At 47.7% G+C, this 20,898-nt stretch overlaps 1 protein-coding gene across 1 annotated transcript in view; it reads right to left on the reverse strand.

The window, feature by feature from the left end:
* The window catches only part of LOC311126221 (testican-2-like), a gene marked incomplete at its 5' end in the record, with an annotated part of 29,039 nt that extends 9,671 nt beyond the window's left edge, over positions 1-19,368 (reverse strand). Inside the window, 4 exons of the mRNA XM_084200233.1 lie at positions 1,299-1,436; positions 17,423-17,485; positions 18,980-19,106; positions 19,276-19,368. Coding sequence (XP_084056359.1) covers positions 1,299-1,436; positions 17,423-17,485; positions 18,980-19,106; positions 19,276-19,368 — 421 coding nt within the window. The remainder of the gene's footprint in view (positions 1-1,298; positions 1,437-17,422; positions 17,486-18,979; positions 19,107-19,275) is intronic.
* Positions 19,369-20,898: the final 1,530 nt, after the last annotated feature.

A 20,898-nucleotide genomic window follows, 5' to 3' on the forward strand; every position in this document is an offset into this window, starting at 1 on the left:
CTGCACCATCGAGAGCATCCTGACTGGTTGCATCACCGCCTGGTATGGCAACTGCTTGGCCTCTGACCGCAAGGCACTACAGAGGGTAGTGCGTACGGCCCAGTACATCACTGGGGCAAAGCTCCCTGCCATCCAGGACCTCTATACCAGGCGGTGTCAGAGGAAGGCCCTCAAAATTGTCAAAGACTCCAGTCACCCTAGTCATAGACTGTTCTCTCTGCTACCGCACGGCAAGCGGTACCGGAGTGCCAAGTCTAGGTCCAAAAGACTTCTCAACAGCTTCTACCCCCAAGCCATAAGACTCCTGAACAGCTAATCATGGCTACCCGGACTATTTGCACTGCCCCCCCACCCCATCCTTTTTACGCTGCTGCTACTCTGTTAAGTATTTATGCATAGTCACTTTAACTCTACCCACATGTACATATTACCTCAACTACCTCAACTAGCCGGTGCCCCCGCACATTGACTATGCAACGGTACCCCCCTGTATATATAGCCTCCCTACTGTCACTTTATTCTATTGTATATATAGCCTCCCTACTGTCACTTTATTTTTTACTTCTGCTCTTTTTTTCTCAACACTTTTTTGTTGTTGTTTTATTCTTACTTTTTTGTTTAAAATAAATGCACTGTTGGTTAAGGGCTGTAAGTAAGCATTTCACTGTAATGTCTGCACCTGTTGTATTCGGCGCATGTGACCAATAAAATTTGATTTGATTTGATTTGAAATGTTCCGTTGCCATGCTGGCTGGCAATGCTCTTATCCCTCGCTAGCTAGCCAACTACGGCTAACACAGTCAGGTCAAACAGTGCAGCCAGAATAACAGCAAAGTATCTGCATGTCGTTTGACCAGTTTTTCTATTGAAATGTCTTTGTATATATCCATAAAAATGATGCTGACTCATGATTTGGACTGGCTGAGAGAAGAAGTCCGTCTCGTCCTGACATGTTAATTAAGTCTCAATATTGAAACAATGTTGCAAATGTCGAGAGACAGACAGCAACGTTTTGTACAAACCTCCCTGTTGTTTGCGAACCAAATGTTAGGCTAGAAGCAAAGGAAAATAATGTCTAGAGGCTTTTTACAGTGGAGATCAAAGTTGATGAATTGGCTGATGGGACACTGAATGCGCAGGAATCTCTCACAGGCCGACCCATACTGAACAGGGTTCTTAGTGTGACTTAGAACGTGTCTCAAACAATCACAATGCTTGTTTTGACCAACCCGTTGTAGAATGATTGTTATTGTATAACCAACAGGAAGCTCTTCACTCTACAGCTCTATGGCTCTTACCACAGTCAGGGTTGCCATGGATTCTGGAGCCCATCATTTCTCCTCCGTGCTGGTCGACACACCAACACTCTCCCCTGCTCTGGTCACACTGCAGCTGTCTGTAGTAGCCGTCCTCATCGCAGCTGGGGATATACATGCCTGGAAAAACACACACACACACACACACACACACACACACACACATACACACACACACACTGTGTTGTTAAATATGTATGTCCTTGGGGCTCTCTGCGCTGGCTCACATCGATGGAAGAGATAAGTGGTGCATAAATGAAAGACGTCAGCGCAGCTTGTAGACCTGTGAGGAGACTCAGACAGGAAGGAAGGAGAGGGAACACAGGAGGAGCTGTCTGTTGGAGAATGCCAGAGAGATACAGGGTGAGAGAGAGGGTAGAAGAGATGGAGAAAGAGAGAGAGGGGGACAGAAAAAACAGGGAGATGAGACAGAGAGAGAGGGTAGAAGAGATGGAGAAAGAGAGAGAGGGTAGAAGAGATGGAGAAAGAGAGAGAGGGTAGAAGAGATGGAGAAAGAGAGAGAGGGTAGAAGAGATGGAGAAAGAGAGAGAGGGTAGAAGAGATGGAGAAAGAGAGAGAGGGTAGAAGAGATGGAGAAAGAGAGAGAGGGTAGAAGAGATGGAGAAAGAGAGAGAGAGGGACAGAAAAAACAGGGAGATGAGACAGAGAGAGAGAGCAGTAGTATTAGTAGTATTTATTAGGATCCCCAATGAGCTACTGCTGAGACAGGGGCTGCTCTTCCTGGGGTCCAAACAGAAATCAAAACACAACTAATAAAATACATAATATACATAAAATACATAGCACTACATTACAATTTAGTCATCTAGCTGACGCTCCCATCCAGAGAGACCCACAGCTAGTGCGTTCATCTCAAGATAGCCAGATGACACAACCACGCATCACATAAAACTACATAATACAATACAAAATGTCTGTGTGTCTTAAAGAGAGAGAGAGAGAGAGTCCGCCTGGCCTTGCTGCTATTCCAGTTTCAACTGTTCAACTGTTCTGCCTGCGGCTACGAAACCCCTACCTGTCCCAGACCTGCTGTTTTCAACTCTTAATGATCGGCTATGAAAAGCCAACTGAGAGACCTGAGCCCTAGGACCATACGTCGGGACTACCGGCCGTGGTGACTCCTTGCTGTCCCCAGTCCGCCTGGCCTTGCTGCTATTCCAGTTTAAACTGTTCTGCCTGCGGTTATGGAACCCCTACCTGTCCCAGACCTGCTGTTTTCAAACTCTTAATGATCGGCTATGAAAAGCCAACTGAGATTTATTCCTGATTATTATTTGACCATGCTTGTCACTTATGAACATTTTTGAACATCTTGGCATGGTTCTGTTATAATCTCCACCCGGCACAGCCAGAAGAGGACTGGCCACCCCTCATAGCCTGGTTCCTCTCTAGGTTTCTTCCTAGGTTTTCGCCTTTCTAGGGAGTTTTTCCTAGCCACCGTGCTTCTACACCTGCATTACTAGCTGTTTGGGGTTTTAGGCTGGGTTTCTGTACAGCACTTCGAGATATTAGCTGATGTAAGAAGGGCTATATAAAATAAAATTGAAATTGATTGAGAGATGGGGCTCCAGTCTGCTTTATTGAGCCTAGCTATGGCTTTATTCACAATGCATTAATCTATCTATTTACCCATGTATGTCTCTGTATGCCTAGATAGCATCATGTTAAAATGGTTGACAGTCCTGTGACAGTTCCCCTCTGTTTCAGCCTCCTCCCTTCAGACCATCTGTCAAACACAACTGTCCCTTTCCATAAACACTGTAGCGAGGGGGTGGAGTTACGAATGCCCCAAAATAAGAGCTGAGACAAGGTATAAGACATTGAAGCCCAATGGGGAACTAACTGACAACTGTCTTAAAATATTTAAAGCCTGTTTTTGGATTGGTTCCTCCTTATCCTCAGTTGGTACCCATACTGCACCCATACTGCACCTTACTGCACCCATACTGCACCTAACTGCACCTTACTGCACCCATACTGCACCTTACTGCACCCATACTGCACCTTACTGCACCCATACTGCACCTTACTGCACCATACGGTACCATACTGCACCTTACTGCACCATACGGTACCATACTGCACCACACTGTACCTTACTGTACCATACTGCATCATACTGCACCATACTGCATCATACTGCACCATAATGTACCATACTGCACCACACTGTAACATACTGCACCCACACTGCACCATACTGCACCATACTGCACCATACTGTACCACACTGCAACACACTGTACCATACTGGACCATACTGCACCATACTGCACCATAATGTACCATACTGCACCATACTGTACCATACTGCACCACACTGTACCTTACTGTACCATACTGCATCATACTGCACCATACTGCATCATACTGCACCATAATGTACCATACTGCACCACACTGTACCATACTGCACCCACACTGCACCATACTGCACCATAATGTACCATACTGCACCATACTGTACCACACTGCACCATACTGCATCATACTGCACCATAATGTACCATACTGCACCACACTGTACCATACTGCACCCACACTGCACCATACTGCACCATAATGTACCATACTGCACCATACTGTACCACACTGCAACACACTGTACCATACTGGACCATACTGCACCATACTGCACCATAATGTACCATACTGCACCATACTGCACCATACTGCACCATACTGCACCATAATGTACCATACTGCACCATACAGTACCATACTGCACCATACTGCACCATACTGCACCATAATGTACCATACTGTACCATACTGTACCATACTGCACCCACACTGCACCCACACTGCACCATACTGTACCACACTGCACCACACTGCACCACACTGTACCACACTGCACCATACTGCACCATACTGCACCATACTGCATCATACTGCACCATACTGCACCATACTGCATCCATACTGCACCATAATGTACCATACTGTACCATACTGTACCATACTGCACCCACACTGCACCATACTGTACCACACTGCACCACACTGCACCACACTGTACCATACTGCACCATACTGCATCATACTGCACCATACTGCACCATAATGTACCACACTGCACCATACTGTACCATACTGCACCATACTGCATCATACTGCACCATACTGCACCATAATGTACCATACTGCATCATACTGTACCATACTGCAACACACTGTACCATACTGCATCCATACTGTACCACACTGCAACACACTGTACCATACTGCATCCATACTGTACCATACTGCACCATACTGTACCATACTGCACCCACACTGCACCCACACTGCATCATACTGTACCACACTGCACCACACTGCACCATACTGTACCATACTGCACCCTACTGCACCATACTGTACCATCCTGCATCCATACTGCACCATACTGCACCATACTGTACCATACTGCACCCACACTGTACCCACACTGCACCATACTGTACCACACTGCACCACACTGCACCACACTGCACCATACTGCACCACACTGCACCACACTGCACCATACTGTACCATACTGCACCCACACTGTACCCACACTGCACCATACTGTACCACACTGCACCACACTGCACCACACTGCACCATACTGCACCACACTGCACCACACTGCACCATACTGTACCATACTGTACCACACTGCATCCACACTGTGCCATACTGCATCCATACTGCACCATACTGCACCATACTGTACCACACTGCACCACACTGTACCATACTGCATCATACTTCACCATACTGCACCACACTGCACCATACTGTACCATACTGTACCATACTGTACCACACTGCATCCACACTGTACCATACTGCATCATACTTCACCATACTGCATCCATACTGCATCCATACTGCACCATACTGCACCATATTGTACCATTCTGCTGTAGGTGCAGTAGGTATACTTGAGCAGAGGAGTAAAACCACAATCATGTCAGTCGGCCTGTCTTTGGTTTGGTTCCTTGTTGTCCTTGATTGGCCCCCGTACTGACAGGCCTGCCTATCACAACACTGGAAGGAGAGAGTCTCTCTCTCTCTCTCTCTCTCTCTCTCTCTCTCTCTCTCTCTCTCTCTCTCTCTCTCGCTCTCTCTTTCTCTCTTTCTCTCTCTGGAGTTGGTTGTGTGAGGGTGCTGCGGGTTGTGTGAGGGTGGTGCGGGTTGTGTGAGGGTGCTGTGGGTGGTGTGAGGGTGCTGCGGGTTGTGTGAGGGTGCTGCGGATTGTGTGAGGGTGCTGTGGGTGGTGTGAGGGTGCTGTGGGTGGTGTGAGGATGCTGCGGGTGGTGTGAGGGTGCTGCGGGTGGTGTGAGGGTGCTGTGGGTGGTGAGAGGTTGCTGTCCCTTTTTTGTGGGCTCTGGATTCCATGGAGCTGGCCAATGAGGATGGAGGAATGGAGGAAGAGACTGATACGCTGTCAGATATCCCCATCAATGTAGGTGTATCATGGATATCCCCATCAATGTAGGTGTATTATGGATATCCCCATCAATGTAGGTGTATCATGGATATGCCCATCAATGTAGGTGTATCATGGATATGCCCATCAATGTAGGTGTATCATGGATATGCCCATCAATGTAGGTGTATCATGGATATCCCCATCAATGTAGGTGTATCATGGATATCCCCATCAATGTAGGTGTATCATGGATATCCCCATCAATGTAGGTGTATCATGGATATCCCCATCAATGTAGGTGTATCATGGATATCCCCATCAATGTAGGTGTATCATGGATATCCCCATCAATGTAGGTGTATCATGGATACCCCCATCAATGTAGGTGTATCATGGATATCCCCATCAATGTAGGTGTATCATGGATATCCCCATCAATGTAGGTGTATCATGGATATCCCCATCAATGTAGGTGTATCATGGATATCCCCATCAATGTAGGTGTATCATGGATATCCCCATCAATGTAGGTGTATCATGGATATCCCCATCAATGTAGGTGTATCATGGATATCCCCATCAATGTAGGTGTATCATGGATATCCCCATCAATGTAGGTGTATCATGGATATCCCCATCAATGTAGGTGTATCATGGATATCCCCATCAATGTAGGTGTATCATGGATATCCCCATCAATGTAGGTGTATCATAGATATCCCCATCAATGTAGGTGTATTATGGATATCCCCATCAATGTAGGTGTATCATGGATATCCCCATCAATGTAGGTGTATCATGGATATCCCCATCAATGTAGGTGTATCATGGATATCCCCATCAATGTAGGTGTATCATGGATATCCCCATCAATGTAGGTGTATCATGGATATCCCCATCAATGTAGGTGTATCATGGATATCCCCATCAATGTAGGTGTATCATGGATATCCCCATCAATGTAGGTGTATCATGGATATCCCCATCAATGTAGGTGTATCATGGATATCCCCATCAATGTAGGTGTATCATGGATATCCCCATCAATGTAGGTGTATCATGGATATCCCCATCAATGTAGGTGTATCATGGATATCCCCATCAATGTAGTTGTATCATGGATATCCCCATCAATGTAGGTGTATCATGGATATCCCCATCAATGTAGGTGTATCATGGATATCCCCATCAATGTAGGTGTATCATGGATATCCCCATCAATGTAGGTGTATCATGGATACCCCCATCAATGTAGGTGTATCATGGATATCCCCATCAATGTAGGTGTATCATGGATATCCCCATCAATGTAGGTGTATCATGGATATCCCCATCAATGTAGGTGTATCATGGATATCCCCATCAATGTAGGTGTATCATGGATATCCCCATCAATGTAGGTGTATTATGGATATCCCCATCAATGTAGGTGTATCATGGATATGCCCATCAATGTAGGTGTATCATGGATATGCCCATCAATGTAGGTGTATCATGGATATGCCCATCAATGTAGGTGTATCATGGATATCCCCATCAATGTAGGTGTATCATGGATATCCCCATCAATGTAGGTGTATCATGGATATCCCCATCAATGTAGGTGTATCATGGATATCCCCATCAATGTAGGTGTATCATGGATATCCCCATCAATGTAGGTGTATCATGGATATCCCCATCAATGTAGGTGTATCATGGATACCCCCATCAATGTAGGTGTATCATGGATATCCCCATCAATGTAGGTGTATCATGGATATCCCCATCAATGTAGGTGTATCATGGATATCCCCATCAATGTAGGTGTATCATGGATATCCCCATCAATGTAGGTGTATCATGGATATCCCCATCAATGTAGGTGTATCATGGATATCCCCATCAATGTAGGTGTATCATGGATATCCCCATCAATGTAGGTGTATCATGGATATCCCCATCAATGTAGGTGTATCATGGATATCCCCATCAATGTAGGTGTATCATGGATATCCCCATCAATGTAGGTGTATCATAGATATCCCCATCAATGTAGGTGTATTATGGATATCCCCATCAATGTAGGTGTATCATGGATATCCCCATCAATGTAGGTGTATCATGGATATCCCCATCAATGTAGGTGTATCATGGATATCCCCATCAATGTAGGTGTATCATGGATATCCCCATCAATGTAGGTGTATCATGGATATCCCCATCAATGTAGGTGTATCATGGATATCCCCATCAATGTAGGTGTATCATGGATATCCCCATCAATGTAGGTGTATCATGGATATCCCCATCAATGTAGGTGTATCATGGATATCCCCATCAATGTAGGTGTATCATGGATATCCCCATCAATGTAGGTGTATCATGGATATCCCCATCAATGTAGGTGTATCATGGATATCCCCATCAATGTAGGTGTATCATGGATATCCCCATCAATGTAGGTGTATCATGGATATCCCCATCAATGTAGGTGTATCATGGATATCCCCATCAATGTAGGTGTATCATGGATATCCACATCAATGTAGGTGTATCATGGATATCCCCATCAATGTAGGTGTATCATGGATATCCCCATCAATGTAGGTGTATCATGGATATCCCCATCAATGTAGGTGTATCATGGATATCCACATCAATGTAGGTGTATCATGGATATCCCCATCAATGTAGGTGTATCATCTCAGGGTGAGTCCCAGTCAGGTTCACTGTATACATTAAAACATCAGTGGGCTTGGATAAAGTTATTCAGAGGGGGCGTTGGCGTCTGAATGGCCGTGTTGTAGCAGGAAGAGTAGGCAAAAGATCCATCAAAGGAAAGAAAGTGGTAGAAGAGAAAAGTTCATACAAGATGATGATCAGCATCGCAGGGGAGATCTTTCCCTTGTCTGTTACCTCTGTTGATGGGTCTGATCAGCATCACAGGGGGAGATATTTCCCTTGTCTGTTACCTCTGTTGATGGGTCTGATCAGCATCACAGGGGGAGATATTTCCCTCGTCTGTTACCTCTGTTGATGGGTCTGATCAGCATCACAGGGGAGATCTTTCCCTTGTCTGTTACCTCTGTTGATGGGTCTGATCAGCATCACAGGGGGAGATCTTTCCCTCGTCTGTTACCTCTGTTGATGGGTCTGATCAGCATCACAGGGGAGATCTTTCCCTTGTCTGTTACCTCTGTTGATGGGTCTGATCAGCATCACAGGGGGAGATATTTCCCTTGTCTGTTACCTCTGTTGATGGGTCTGATCAGCATCACAGGGGGAGATCTTTCCCTTGTCTGTTACCTCTGTTGATGGGTCTGATCAGCATCACAGGGGGAGATCTTTCCCTCGTCTGTTACCTCTGTTGATGGGTCTGATCAGCATCACAGGGGGAGATCTTTCCCTCGTCTGTTACCTCTGTTGATGGGTATAATCAGCATCACAGGGGGAGATCTTTCCCTTGTCTGTTACCTCTGTTGATGGGTCTGATCAGCATCACAGGGGGAGATCTTTCCCTTGTCTGTTACCTCTGTTGATGGGTCTGATCAGCATCACAGGGGGAGATCGTTCCCTCGTCTGTTACCTCTGTTGATGGGTCTGATCAGCATCACAGGGGGAGATCGTTCCCTCGTCTGTTACCTCTGTTGATGGGTCTGATCAGCATCACAGGGGGAGATATTTCCCTTGTCTGTTACCTCTGTTGATGGGTATAATCAGCATCACAGGGGGAGATCTTTCCCTTGTCTGTTGCCTCTGTTGATGGGTCTGATCAGCATCACAGGGGAGATCTTTCCCTTGTCTGTTACCTCTGTTGATGGGTCTGATCAGCATCACAGGGGGAGATCTTTCCCTCGTCTGTTACCTCTGTTGATGGGTCTGATCAGCATCACAGGGAGAGATATTTCCCTTGTCTGTTACCTCTGTTGATGGGTATAATCAGCATCACAGGGGGAGATATTTCCCTCGTCTGTTACCTCTGTTGATGGGTCTGATCAGCATCACAGGGGGAGATATTTCCCTTGTCTGTTACCTCTGTTGATGGGTCTGATCAGCATCACAGGGGAGATCTTTCCCTTGTCTGTTACCTCTGTTGATGGGTATAATCAGCATCACAGGGGAGATCTTTCCCTCGTCTGTTGCCTCTGTTGATGGGTCTGATCAGCATCACAGGGGGAGATCTTTCCCTTGTCTGTTGCCTCTGTTGATGGGTCTGATCAGCATCACAGGGGGAGATCTTTCCCTTGTCTGTTACCTCTGTTGATGGGTATAATCAGCATCACAGGGGGAGATCTTTCCCTTGTCTGTTGCCTCTGTTGGTTTTCTTTCGACTGGTGTATTTATTTTGGTCTGGTCACCACTGGACACGAGCAGCAGTGTTACACCTCCCTCTGCATGATGGGGACCAAGGGCTGGTGGACACTGGGTCCAGAGTGACTGCTTTCCGTCTACAAGCTGCACAGAGACTTCTGTCCCAGCAGGGGGTGTGCTGGAGAGACACTGCTTGGGCTGTTCTGAGGAGAGCAGGGGATCTTGGGTAGGCCAGGCGCTTGTTCTTATTGGATCTGGAGCAGTTCGATATGTCAACCATTACTCTGTTCTACCGCGCTGTGCTTTGGCCGTGGAAATACACTATCTGTTCACAGAGATGTTTCAAGGCCAGGAGCATGGATAATGGAGGAGTCACTGTTTCACAACCCACTCATCCAGACCAGAGTGCTGAACAGACACCAGGGGGTGTCTGTTCTGTGGGGAGGAGGAGACAGTGCAGCATCAGTGGGCAGGGGGTGTCTGTTCTGTGGGGAGGAGCAGACAGTGCATCATCAGTGGGCAGGGGGTGTCTGTTCTGTGGGGAGGAGCAGACAGTGCATCATCAGTGGGCAGGGGGTGTCTGTTCTGTGGGGAGGAGCAGACAGTGCATCATCAGTGGGCAGGGGGTGTCTGTTCTGTGGGGAGGAGGAGAGAGTGCAGCATCTGTTTTTTTCTTGTTCCAGGAAGGTAGGGGTATTTTCTGTCCTGGGTGGGTGGTGTACAGGCCTAGGGTTGGGGCTGACTCTTGACCTTTCCGCTGGAGGGTCTAGGTATAGAGTAGCCAATAGGAGGAGGGTCTAGGTATAGAGTAGCCAACAGGAGGAGGGTCTAGGTATAGAGTAGCCAGGAGGAGGGTCTAGGTATAGAGTAGCCAGGAGGAGGGTCTAGGTATAGAGTAGCCAGGAGGAGGGTCTAGGTATAGAGTAGCCAGGAGGAGGGTCTAGGTATAGAGTAGCCAACAGGAGGAGGGTCTAGGTATAGAGTAGCCAATAGGAGGAGGGTCTAGGTATAGAGTAGCCAACAGGAGGAGGGTCTAGGTATAGTGTAGCCAATAGGAGGAGGGTCTAGGTATAGAGTAGCCAACAGGAGGAGGGTCTAGGTATAGAGTAGCCAGGAGGAGGGTCTAGGTATAGAGTAGCCAGGAGGAGGGTCTAGGTATAGAGTAGCCAACAGGAGGAGGGTCTAGGTATAGAGTAGCCAACAGGAGGAGGGTCTAGGTATAGAGTAGCCAGGAGGAGGGTCTAGGTATAGAGTAGCCAGGAGGAGGGTCTAGGTATAGAGTAGCCAACAGGAGGAGGGTCTAGGTATAGAGTAGCCAACAGGAGGAGGGTCTAGGTATAGAGTAGCCAATAGGAGGAGGGTCTAGGTATAGAGTAGCCAACAGGAGGAGGGTCTAGGTATAGTGTAGCCAACAGGAGGAGGGTCTAGGTATAGAGTAGCCAACAGGAGGAGGGTCTAGGTATAGAGTAGCCAGGAGGAGGGTCTAGGTATAGAGTAGCCAACAGGAGGAGGGTCTAGGTATAGTGTAGCCAGGAGGAGGGTCTAGGTATAGAGTAGCCAACAGGAGGAGGGTCTAGGTATAGAGTAGCAAACAGGAGGAGGGTCTAGGTATAGAGTAGCCAGGAGGAGGGTCTAGGTATAGTGTAGCCAACAGGAGGAGGGTCTAGGTATAGAGTAGCAAACAGGAGGAGGGTCTAGGTATAGAGTAGCCAATAGAAGGAGGGTCTAGGTATAGAGTAGCCAATAGGAGGAGGGTCTAGGTATAGAGTAGCCAGGAGGAGGAGGGTCTAGGTATAGTGTAGCCAGGAGGAGGGTCTAGGTATAGAGTAGCCAACAGGAGGAGGGTCTAGGTATAGAGTAGCCAATAGGAGGAGGGTCTAGGTATAGTGTAGCCAGGAGGAGGGTCTAGGTATAGTGTAGCCAACAGGAGGAGGGTCTAGGTATAGAGTAGCCAATAGGAGGAGGGTCTAGGTATAGTGTAGCCAGGAGGAGGGTCTAGGTATAGTGTAGCCAACAGGAGGAGGGTCTAGGTATAGAGTAGCAAACAGGAGGAGGGTCTAGGTATAGAGTAGCCAATAGAAGGAGGGTCTAGGTATAGAGTAGCCAATAGGAGGAGGGTCTAGGTATAGAGTAGCCAGGAGGAGGAGGGTCTAGGTATAGTGTAGCCAACAGGAGGAGGGTCTAGGTATAGAGTAGCCAGGAGGAGGGTCTAGGTATAGAGTAGCCAATAGGAGGAGGGTCTAGGTATAGAGTAGCCAACAGGAGGAGGGTCTAGGTATAGAGTAGCCAGGAGGAGGGTCTAGGTATAGAGTAGCCAACAGGAGGAGGGTCTAGGTATAGAGTAGCCAACAGGAGGAGGGTCTAGGTATAGAGTAGCCAATAGGAGGAGGGTCTAGGTATAGTGTAGCCAATAGGAGGAGGGTCTAGGTATAGTGTAGCCAACAGGAGGAGGAGGGTCTAGGTATAGTGTAGCCAACAGGAGGAGGAGGGTCTAGGTATAGAGTAGCCAACAGGAGGAGGGTCTAGGTATAGAGTAGCCAACAGGAGGAGGGTCTAGGTATAGAGTAGCCAGGAGGAGGGTCTAGGTATAGAGTAGCCAGGAGGAGGGTCTAGGTATAGAGTAGCCAACAGGAGGAGGGTCTAGGTATAGAGTAGCCAGGAGGAGGGTCTAGGTATAGAGTAGCCAACAGGAGGAGGGTCTAGGTATAGAGTAGCCAACAGGAGGAGGGTCTAGGTATAGAGTAGCCAGGAGGAGGGTCTAGGTATAGAGTAGCCAGGAGGAGGGTCTAGGTATAGAGTAGCCAACAGGAGGAGGGTCTAGGTATAGAGTAGCCAGGATGAGGGTCTAGGTATAGAGTAGCCAACAGGAGGAGGGTCTAGGTATAGAGTAGCCAGGAGGAGGGTCTAGGTATAGAGTAGCCAACAGGAGGAGGGTCTAGGTATAGAGTAGCCAACAGGAGGAGGGTCTAGGTATAGAGTAGCCAATAGGAGGAGGGTCTAGGTATAGTGTAGCCAATAGGAGGAGGGTCTAGGTATAGTGTAGCCAACAGGAGGAGGAGGGTCTAGGTATAGAGTAGCCAACAGGAGGAGGGTCTAGGTATAGAGTAGCCAACAGGAGGAGGGTCTAGGTATAGAGTAGCCAGGAGGAGGGTCTAGGTATAGAGTAGCCAGGAGGAGGGTCTAGGTATAGAGTAGCCAATAGGAGGAGGGTCTAGGTATAGAGTAGCCAACAGGAGGAGGGTCTAGGTATAGAGTAGCCAACAGGAGGAGGGTCTAGGTATAGAGTAGCCAGGATGAGGGTCTAGGTATAGAGTAGCCAATAGGAGGAGGGTCTAGGTATAGAGTAGCCAGGATGAGGGTCTAGGTATAGAGTAGCCAATAGGAGGAGGGTCTAGGTATAGAGTAGCCAACAGGAGGAGGGTCTAGGTATAGTGTAGCCAACAGGAGGAGGGTCTAGGTATAGAGTAGCCAATAGGAGGAGGGTCTAGGTATAGAGTAGCCAACAGGAGGAGGGTCTAGGTATAGTGTAGCCAATAGGAGGAGGGTCTAGGTATAGAGTAGCCAACAGGAGGAGGGTCTAGGTATAGAGTAGCCAACAGGAGGAGGGTCTAGGTATAGTGTAGCCAGGAGGAGGGTCTAGGTATAGTGTAGCCAACAGGAGGAGGGTCTAGGTATAGAGTAGCCAACAGGAGGAGGGTCTAGGTATAGAGTAGCCAACAGGAGGAGGAGGGTCTAGGTATAGAGTAGCCAACAGGAGGAGGGTCTAGGTATAGAGTAGCCAACAGGAGGAGGGTCTAGGTATAGAGTAGCCAGGAGGAGGGACTAGGTATAGAGTAGCCAGGATGAGGGTCTAGGTATAGAGTAGCCAGGAGGAGGGTCTAGGTATAGAGTAGCCAACAGGAGGAGGGTCTAGGTATAGAGTAGCCAACAGGAGGAGGGTCTAGGTATAGTGTAGCCAACAGGAGGAGGGTCTAGGTATAGAGTAGCCAGGAGGAGGAGGGTCTAGGTATAGAGTAGCCAACAGGAGGAGGGTCTAGGTATAGTGTAGCCAGGAGGAGGGTCTAGGTATAGAGTAGCCAACAGGAGGAGGGTCTAGGTATAGAGTAGCCAGGAGGAGGGTCTAGGTATAGAGTAGCCAACAGGAGGAGGGTCTAGGTATAGTGTAGCCAGGAGGAGGGTCTAGGTATAGAGTAGCCAACAGGAGGAGGGTCTAGGTATAGAGTAGCCAATAGGAGGAGGGTCTAGGTATAGTGTAGCCAACAGGAGGAGGGTCTAGGTATAGAGTAGCCAATAGGAGGAGGGTCTAGGTATAGAGTAGCCAGGATGAGGGTCTAGGTATAGAGTAGCCAGGAGGAGGGTCTAGGTATAGAGTAGCCAACAGGAGGAGGGTCTAGGTATAGAGTAGCCAATAGGAGGAGGGTCTAGGTATAGTGTAGCCAGGAGGAGGGTCTAGGTATAGTGTAGCCAGGAGGAGGGTCTAGGTATAGAGTAGCCAACAGGAGGAGGAGGGTCTAGGTATAGAGTAGCCAACAGGAGGAGGGTCTAGGTATAGAGTAGCCAACAGGAGGAGGGTCTAGGTATAGAGTAGCCAACAGGAGGAGGGTCTAGGTATAGAGTAGCCAGGAGGAGGGTCTAGGTATAGAGTAGCCAACAGGAGGAGGGTCTAGGTATAGAGTAGCCAACAGGAGGAGGGTCTAGGTATAGTGTAGCCAATAGGAGGAGGGTCTAGGTATAGAGTAGCCAACAGGAGGAGGGTCTAGGTATAGAGTAGCCAACAGGAGGAGGGTCTAGGTATAGTGTAGCCAGGAGGAGGGTCTAGGTATAGAGTAGCCAATAGGAGGAGGGTCTAGGTATAGAGTAGCCAACAGGAGGAGGGTCTAGGTATAGAGTAGCCAACAGGAGGAGGGTCTAGGTATAGAGTAGCCAACAGGAGGAGGAGGGTCTAGGTATAGTGTAGCCAGGAGGAGGGTCTAGGTATAGAGTAGCCAACAGGAGGAGGGTCTAGGTATAGAGTAGCCAGGAGGAGGGTCTAGGTATAGTGTAGCCAACAGGAGGAGGGTCTAGGTATAGAGTAGCCAATAGGAGGAGGAGGGTCTAGGTATAGAGTAGCCAATAGGAGGAGGGTCTAGGTATTGTGTAGCCAGGAGGAGGAGGGTCTAGGTATAGAGTAGCCAATAGGAGGAGGGTCTAGGTATAGAGTAGCCAACAGGAGGAGGGTCTAGGTATAGTGTAGCCAACAGGAGGAGGGTCTAGGTATAGAGTAGCCAACAGGAGGAGGGTCTAGGTATAGAGTAGCCAATAGGAGGAGGGTCTAGGTATAGAGTAGCCAATAGGAGGAGGGTCTAGGTATAGTGTAGCCAGGAGGAGGAGGGTCTAGGTATAGAGTAGCCAACAGGAGGAGGGTCTAGGTATAGAGTAGCCAATAGGAGGGTCTAGGTATAGAGTAGCCAACAGGAGGAGGGTCTAGGTATAGTGTAGCCAGGAGGAGGAGGGTCTAGGTATAGAGTAGCCAGGAGGAGGGTCTAGGTATAGAGTAGCCAACAGGAGGAGGGAATAGGTATAGAGTAGCCAACAGGAGGAGGGTCTAGGTATAGAGTAGCCAACAGGAGGAGGGAATAGGTACAGAGTAGCCAACAGGAGGAGGGTCTAGGTATAGAGTAGCCAACAGGAGGAGGGTCTAGGTATAGAGTAGCCAGGAGGAGGAGGGTCTAGGTATAGAGTAGCCAACAGGAGGAGGGTCTAGGTATAGAGTAGCCAACAGGAGGAGGGAATAGGTACAGAGTAGCCAATAGGAGGAGGGTCTAGGTATAGAGTAGCCAACAGGAGGAGGGTCTAGGTATAGAGTAGCCAACAGGAGGAGGGTCTAGGTATAGAGGCCAGAATGTCAGTGTGGAAGACCAGGAAACATGAGATGCAGGGGGCGGGGCGTACGGACACCAGAGCTGTGCTGCTGGGGCTGGTGCCTGCTCGGCTCACACTGGACCATGTATATGGGGGGCTGGTGAACCGTCTGGTGGACTTTGTAGGGGTGTGGGCTCGGCTAACACTGGACCATGTATATGGGGGGCTGGTGAACCGTCTGGGGGACTTTGTAGGGGTGTGGGCTCGGCTAACACTGGACCATGTATATGGGGGGGCTGGTGAACCGTCTGGGGGACTTTGTAGGGGTGTGGGGCGTCAGGGGTTCTATGTACCGTGGAAGAGGACAGGGGCTTGGTTCTAACTTTCTAGTCTGCTGAAGTGAAGTGGGGTTTGTGCATTTGGTGATGTAACTGTTAATAAAAAGGTATTATAAAAATAAAATAAAACTCTCTCGTTGAGCCTGTTGTGAGCTCCATAGGGCTAACTTTAGCACTGCTCTCTAATCCCCAGCCTGATTAGGCCCTAATCCTGGCTGCCTGCTTGTCTGTTTAATGAGCATCCTCCAGCACCCCTGCTGCTGCAGACACCTTGTTACACAACTGCACACCGAACAGACACACACACACTAGACAGACACACACACACACACACACAAGCCACGGCACACTCCTAATGCGATGTGCTCCAGGCACCTTCTCTGTACTACACAAGTACACACACACACACACACACAGTGTACCTCACTGCTCACACACACTGCACAGACACACACACAAGTACACACACACACACACCAGCCACAACAGAGGCACATGCCAGCAGCAGCATCACCCGCCCACACCAGAACAGGCTGAAGAGCAGATCAGTGGAGAATAGATCCTCCACACAGACCTTTATTCCTTATGTGAAACCATTAAAAGCCCAGGAAACATATGTAACCTATTCAAGTGTTTGTGTGAGCACACACACACCGACCTGTTCTTCAGACGGAACCTACAAATAATAGAATATAGTAGAAAACCTTCCAGTTAATAGCAGAGTCACAGACACCAATATACTGCATTCATTCATCTTATTGACTGCGCCTCAAATGGCATCCTATTCCCTATATAGTGCACTACTTTTAACCAGAGCCCTATGGACCCTGGTCAAAAGTAGTGCACTATATATTTTTACATTTAGCAGACGCTCTTATCCAGAGCGACTTACAGTTAGTGAGTGCATACATAATTTTTTTCATACTGGCCCCCCCCGTGGGAATCAAACCCACAACCCTGGCATTGCAAACGCCATGCTCTACCAACTGAGCTACATCCCTGCCGGCCATTCCCTCCCCTACCCTGGACGACGCTGGGCCCCATGGGTCTCCCGGTCGCGGCCGGCTACGACAGAGCCTGGATTCAAACCAGGATCTCTAGTGGCGATGCAGTGCCTTACACCACTGCGCCAATCGGGAGATATAGGGAATAGGGTGCCATTTGGGACAAATACCCTGTAACGTACCTGTTCTAAGACAGACACTTACCAGGCTTCTTCTTGGCCACTTCTTGAACCTGGATCCTCTCTAGTTCAGCCAGACAAGCGGGCTCTGAGGAAGACAACAGAGAAGGGATGACGGGCAAAGCATTTCAACTGTTCTATTCTAAATGGAATTTCAATCAATCCTTTTCAGAATCACACTTTTCTCCTGTATTGATTGGTTTAGTAAATCTTGTATTTCATCCCTTTATACTCTGTGCTGAGTGAAATAGCATAATGGATGCCTATGGATGAGAGTGAGCCTTTGAGAGAAAGAGAGAGAGAGAGTGAAAGAGAGAAAGAGAGAAAGAGAGAGTGTGCGTGTGTGCTGTAAATCCAATCTTATCCTGTAGATGTGTTATAAATGTGTTATAAATCAGATAATACTAATTACTGAATAAACTGTGTAGAAACATTGATTCTTGGACCTGACGTTACATTTCATCAATATAATATAGTAGTGAAGTGCACTGGATAGATCGAACAGAGATGATTAGCTATTCCTCAATTATAGATGAATGGATCAATGTAATCTCTCCATGACATCGATGGGTTAAATTAAATGCCTCGTCAATAATCTCAGCTCATATTTCTAATGATCTACATTATAATCTAAGGGGAAGGAGAAGCTCATGCATAGGCTTTAGCTCAGCGGGCTAACACAGTCATGTGGTGCACAGGAGACCCAGGTTGGAACCCTGGGTCAGTCAGTCAGTCAGTCAGTAACCCTCACATCCCCTCCAGAAGCAGAACCCTGGGTCAGTCAGTCAGTCGGTCAGTAACCCTCACATCCCCTCCAGAAGCAGAACCCTGGGTCAGTCAGTCAGTCAGTCAGTCGGTCAGTAACAGTCACATCCCCTCCAGAAGCAGAACCCTGGGTCAGTCAGTCAGTCAGTCAGTAACCCTCACATCCCCTCCAGAAGCAGAACCCTGGGTCAGTCAGTCAGTCGGTCAGTAACCCTCACATCCCCTCCAGAAGCAGAACCCTGGGTCAGTCAGTCAGTCAGTCAGTCGGTCAGTAACAGTCACATCCCCTCCAGAAGCAGAACCCTGGGTCAGTCAGTCAGTCAGTCAGTAACCCTCACATCCCCTCCAGAAGCAGAACCCTGGGTCAGTCAGTCAGTCGGTCAGTAACCCTCACATCCCCTCCAGAAGCAGAACCCTGGGTCAGTCAGTCAGTCAGTCAGTCGGTCAGTAACAGTCACATCCCCTCCAGAAGCAGAACCCTGGGTCAGTCAGTCAGTCAGTCAGTAACCCTCACATCCCCTCCAGAAGCAGAACCCTGGGTCAGTCAGTCAGTCGGTCAGTAACCCTCACATCCCCTCCAGAAGCAGAACCCTGGGTCAGTCAGTCAGTCGGTCAGTAACAGTCACATCCCGTCCAGAAACAGAGGCAACACTATTGGTGATGTATTTATCTCGGCAGTCTAACACAGCCTTCTGATAGATTTTATTTGACTGTTACCACAGTAAATATATTTTCAAAACGTGTCAGAGATAACACAATACAGTCAGGACTTATTTCCATTGTGGCCCCTTAAAACCCAGATTGGTCACACACTCACTTTCCCTCCAGAAGCAGAGGCACCACTCTGCGGTGGATACCTTCCCATCCTTGTAGCTGTCACAGGAGTTGAAGAAGGGCCGGATGCACACCTCATACTTGTCCAGGTTGATAGCTGCCAGCTCCCCCTGAATTATATTTTATTTTGGGTAAAAATAATACATCATGTATACGTCAAACTAGATGTGAATCTGATCTCTGAAGATAACACCTGAAAGCATTTATTAAAACACTTGCTTTCAAAGTGGTCCTCGATGGTAAAACAAATAAAATAATTAACGGACAAGACAAAGTCACCTGGTCCAGATACAGATCGTTATTAGTGTCCAGCTTAGAGAACATCCAGCCTATGGAATCTTTACAGCTGGCCACCAGGCTCCTGTCCAGGACTGAGGATAGAACAAATACAAATAATTATACATTTTATTTAAAAGCTGTCTTTCAAGACACATCAAATCAAAGTGTAGGTAAAATCAAATCCTAGTTCAATTAAAAATCAATCAAAACAAACACCAAATGAAACAAAAAAAAGTGATTAATCTATGGAACCCAGGTCTCCCTGGAAAACGGTGGTAATTGTTACTGAGTGGACTATCCTGGCTAAATAAATACAATGAAATGACTTGATTGTGAGTGTGATTCACTTCACTCCTCCTCTTCCCGTCTACTGCCACATAAGGCATATTTTAAGGGAGGCCTTCATAGGGTGCCTGCTATCTCTGTCTAGATGGGAGGGCTGAGCATGACAGAGTGGATGTATGAATGTTTATTCTTTATTCATTATTATACTGGCCAGTGTCATATTCCATATTTCATCAACTTACAGTTCTACAGTGAGGGAAAAAACGTTTTTGATCCCCTGCTGATTTTGTACGTTTGCCCACTGACAAAGAAATTATCAGTCTATAATTTTAATGGTAGGTTTATTCGAACAGTGAGAGACAGAATAACAACAAAGAAATCCAGAAAAACGCATGTCAAAAATGTTATAAATTGATTTGCATTTTAATGAGGGAAATAAGTATTTGACCCCCTCTCAATCAGAAAGATTTCTGGCTCCCAGGTGTCTTTTATACAGGTAGCGAGCTGAGATTAGGAGCACACTCTTAAAGGGAGTGCTCCTAATCTCAGTTTGTTACCTGTATAAAAGACACCTGTCCACAGAAGCAATCAATCAATCAGATTCCAAACTCTCCACCATAGCCAAGACCAAAGAGCTCTCCAAGGATGTCAGGGACAAGATTGTAGACCTACACAAGGCTGGAATGGACTACAAGACCACCGCCAAGCAGCTTGGTGAGAAGGTGACAACAGTTGGTGCGATTATTCGCAAATGGAAGAAACACAAAATAACTGTCAATCTCCCTCGGCCTGGGGCTCCATGCAAGATCTCACCTCGTGGAGTTGCAATGATCATGAGAACGGTGAGGAATCAGCCCAGAACTCCACGGGAGGATCTTGTCAATGATTTCAAGGCAGCTGGGATCATAGTCACCAAGAAAACAATTGGTAACACACTACGCTGTGAAGGACTGAAATCCTGCAGCGCCCGCAAAGTCCCCCTGCTCAAGAAAGCACATATACAGGCCTGTCTGAAGTTTGCCAATGAACATCTGAATGATTCAGAAGAGAACTGGGTGAAAGTGTTGTGGTCAGATGAGACCAAAATGGAGCTCTTTGGCATCAACTCAACTCGCCGTGTTTGGAGGAGGAGGAATGCTGCCTATGACCCCAAGAACACCATCCCCACGTCAAACATGGAGGTGGAAACATTATGCTTTGGGGGTGTTTTTCTGCTAAGGGACAGGACAACTTCACCGCATCAAAGGGACGATGTACCGTCAAATCTTGGGTGAGAACCTCCTTCCCTCAGCCAGGGCATTGAAAATGGGTCATGGATGGGTATTCCAGCATGACAAT

Source organism: Coregonus lavaretus (genome assembly GCF_964263955.1).
Source record: "Coregonus lavaretus genome assembly, contig: HAP1_SCAFFOLD_355, whole genome shotgun sequence".
NCBI lineage: Eukaryota > Metazoa > Chordata > Actinopteri > Salmoniformes > Salmonidae > Coregonus > Coregonus lavaretus.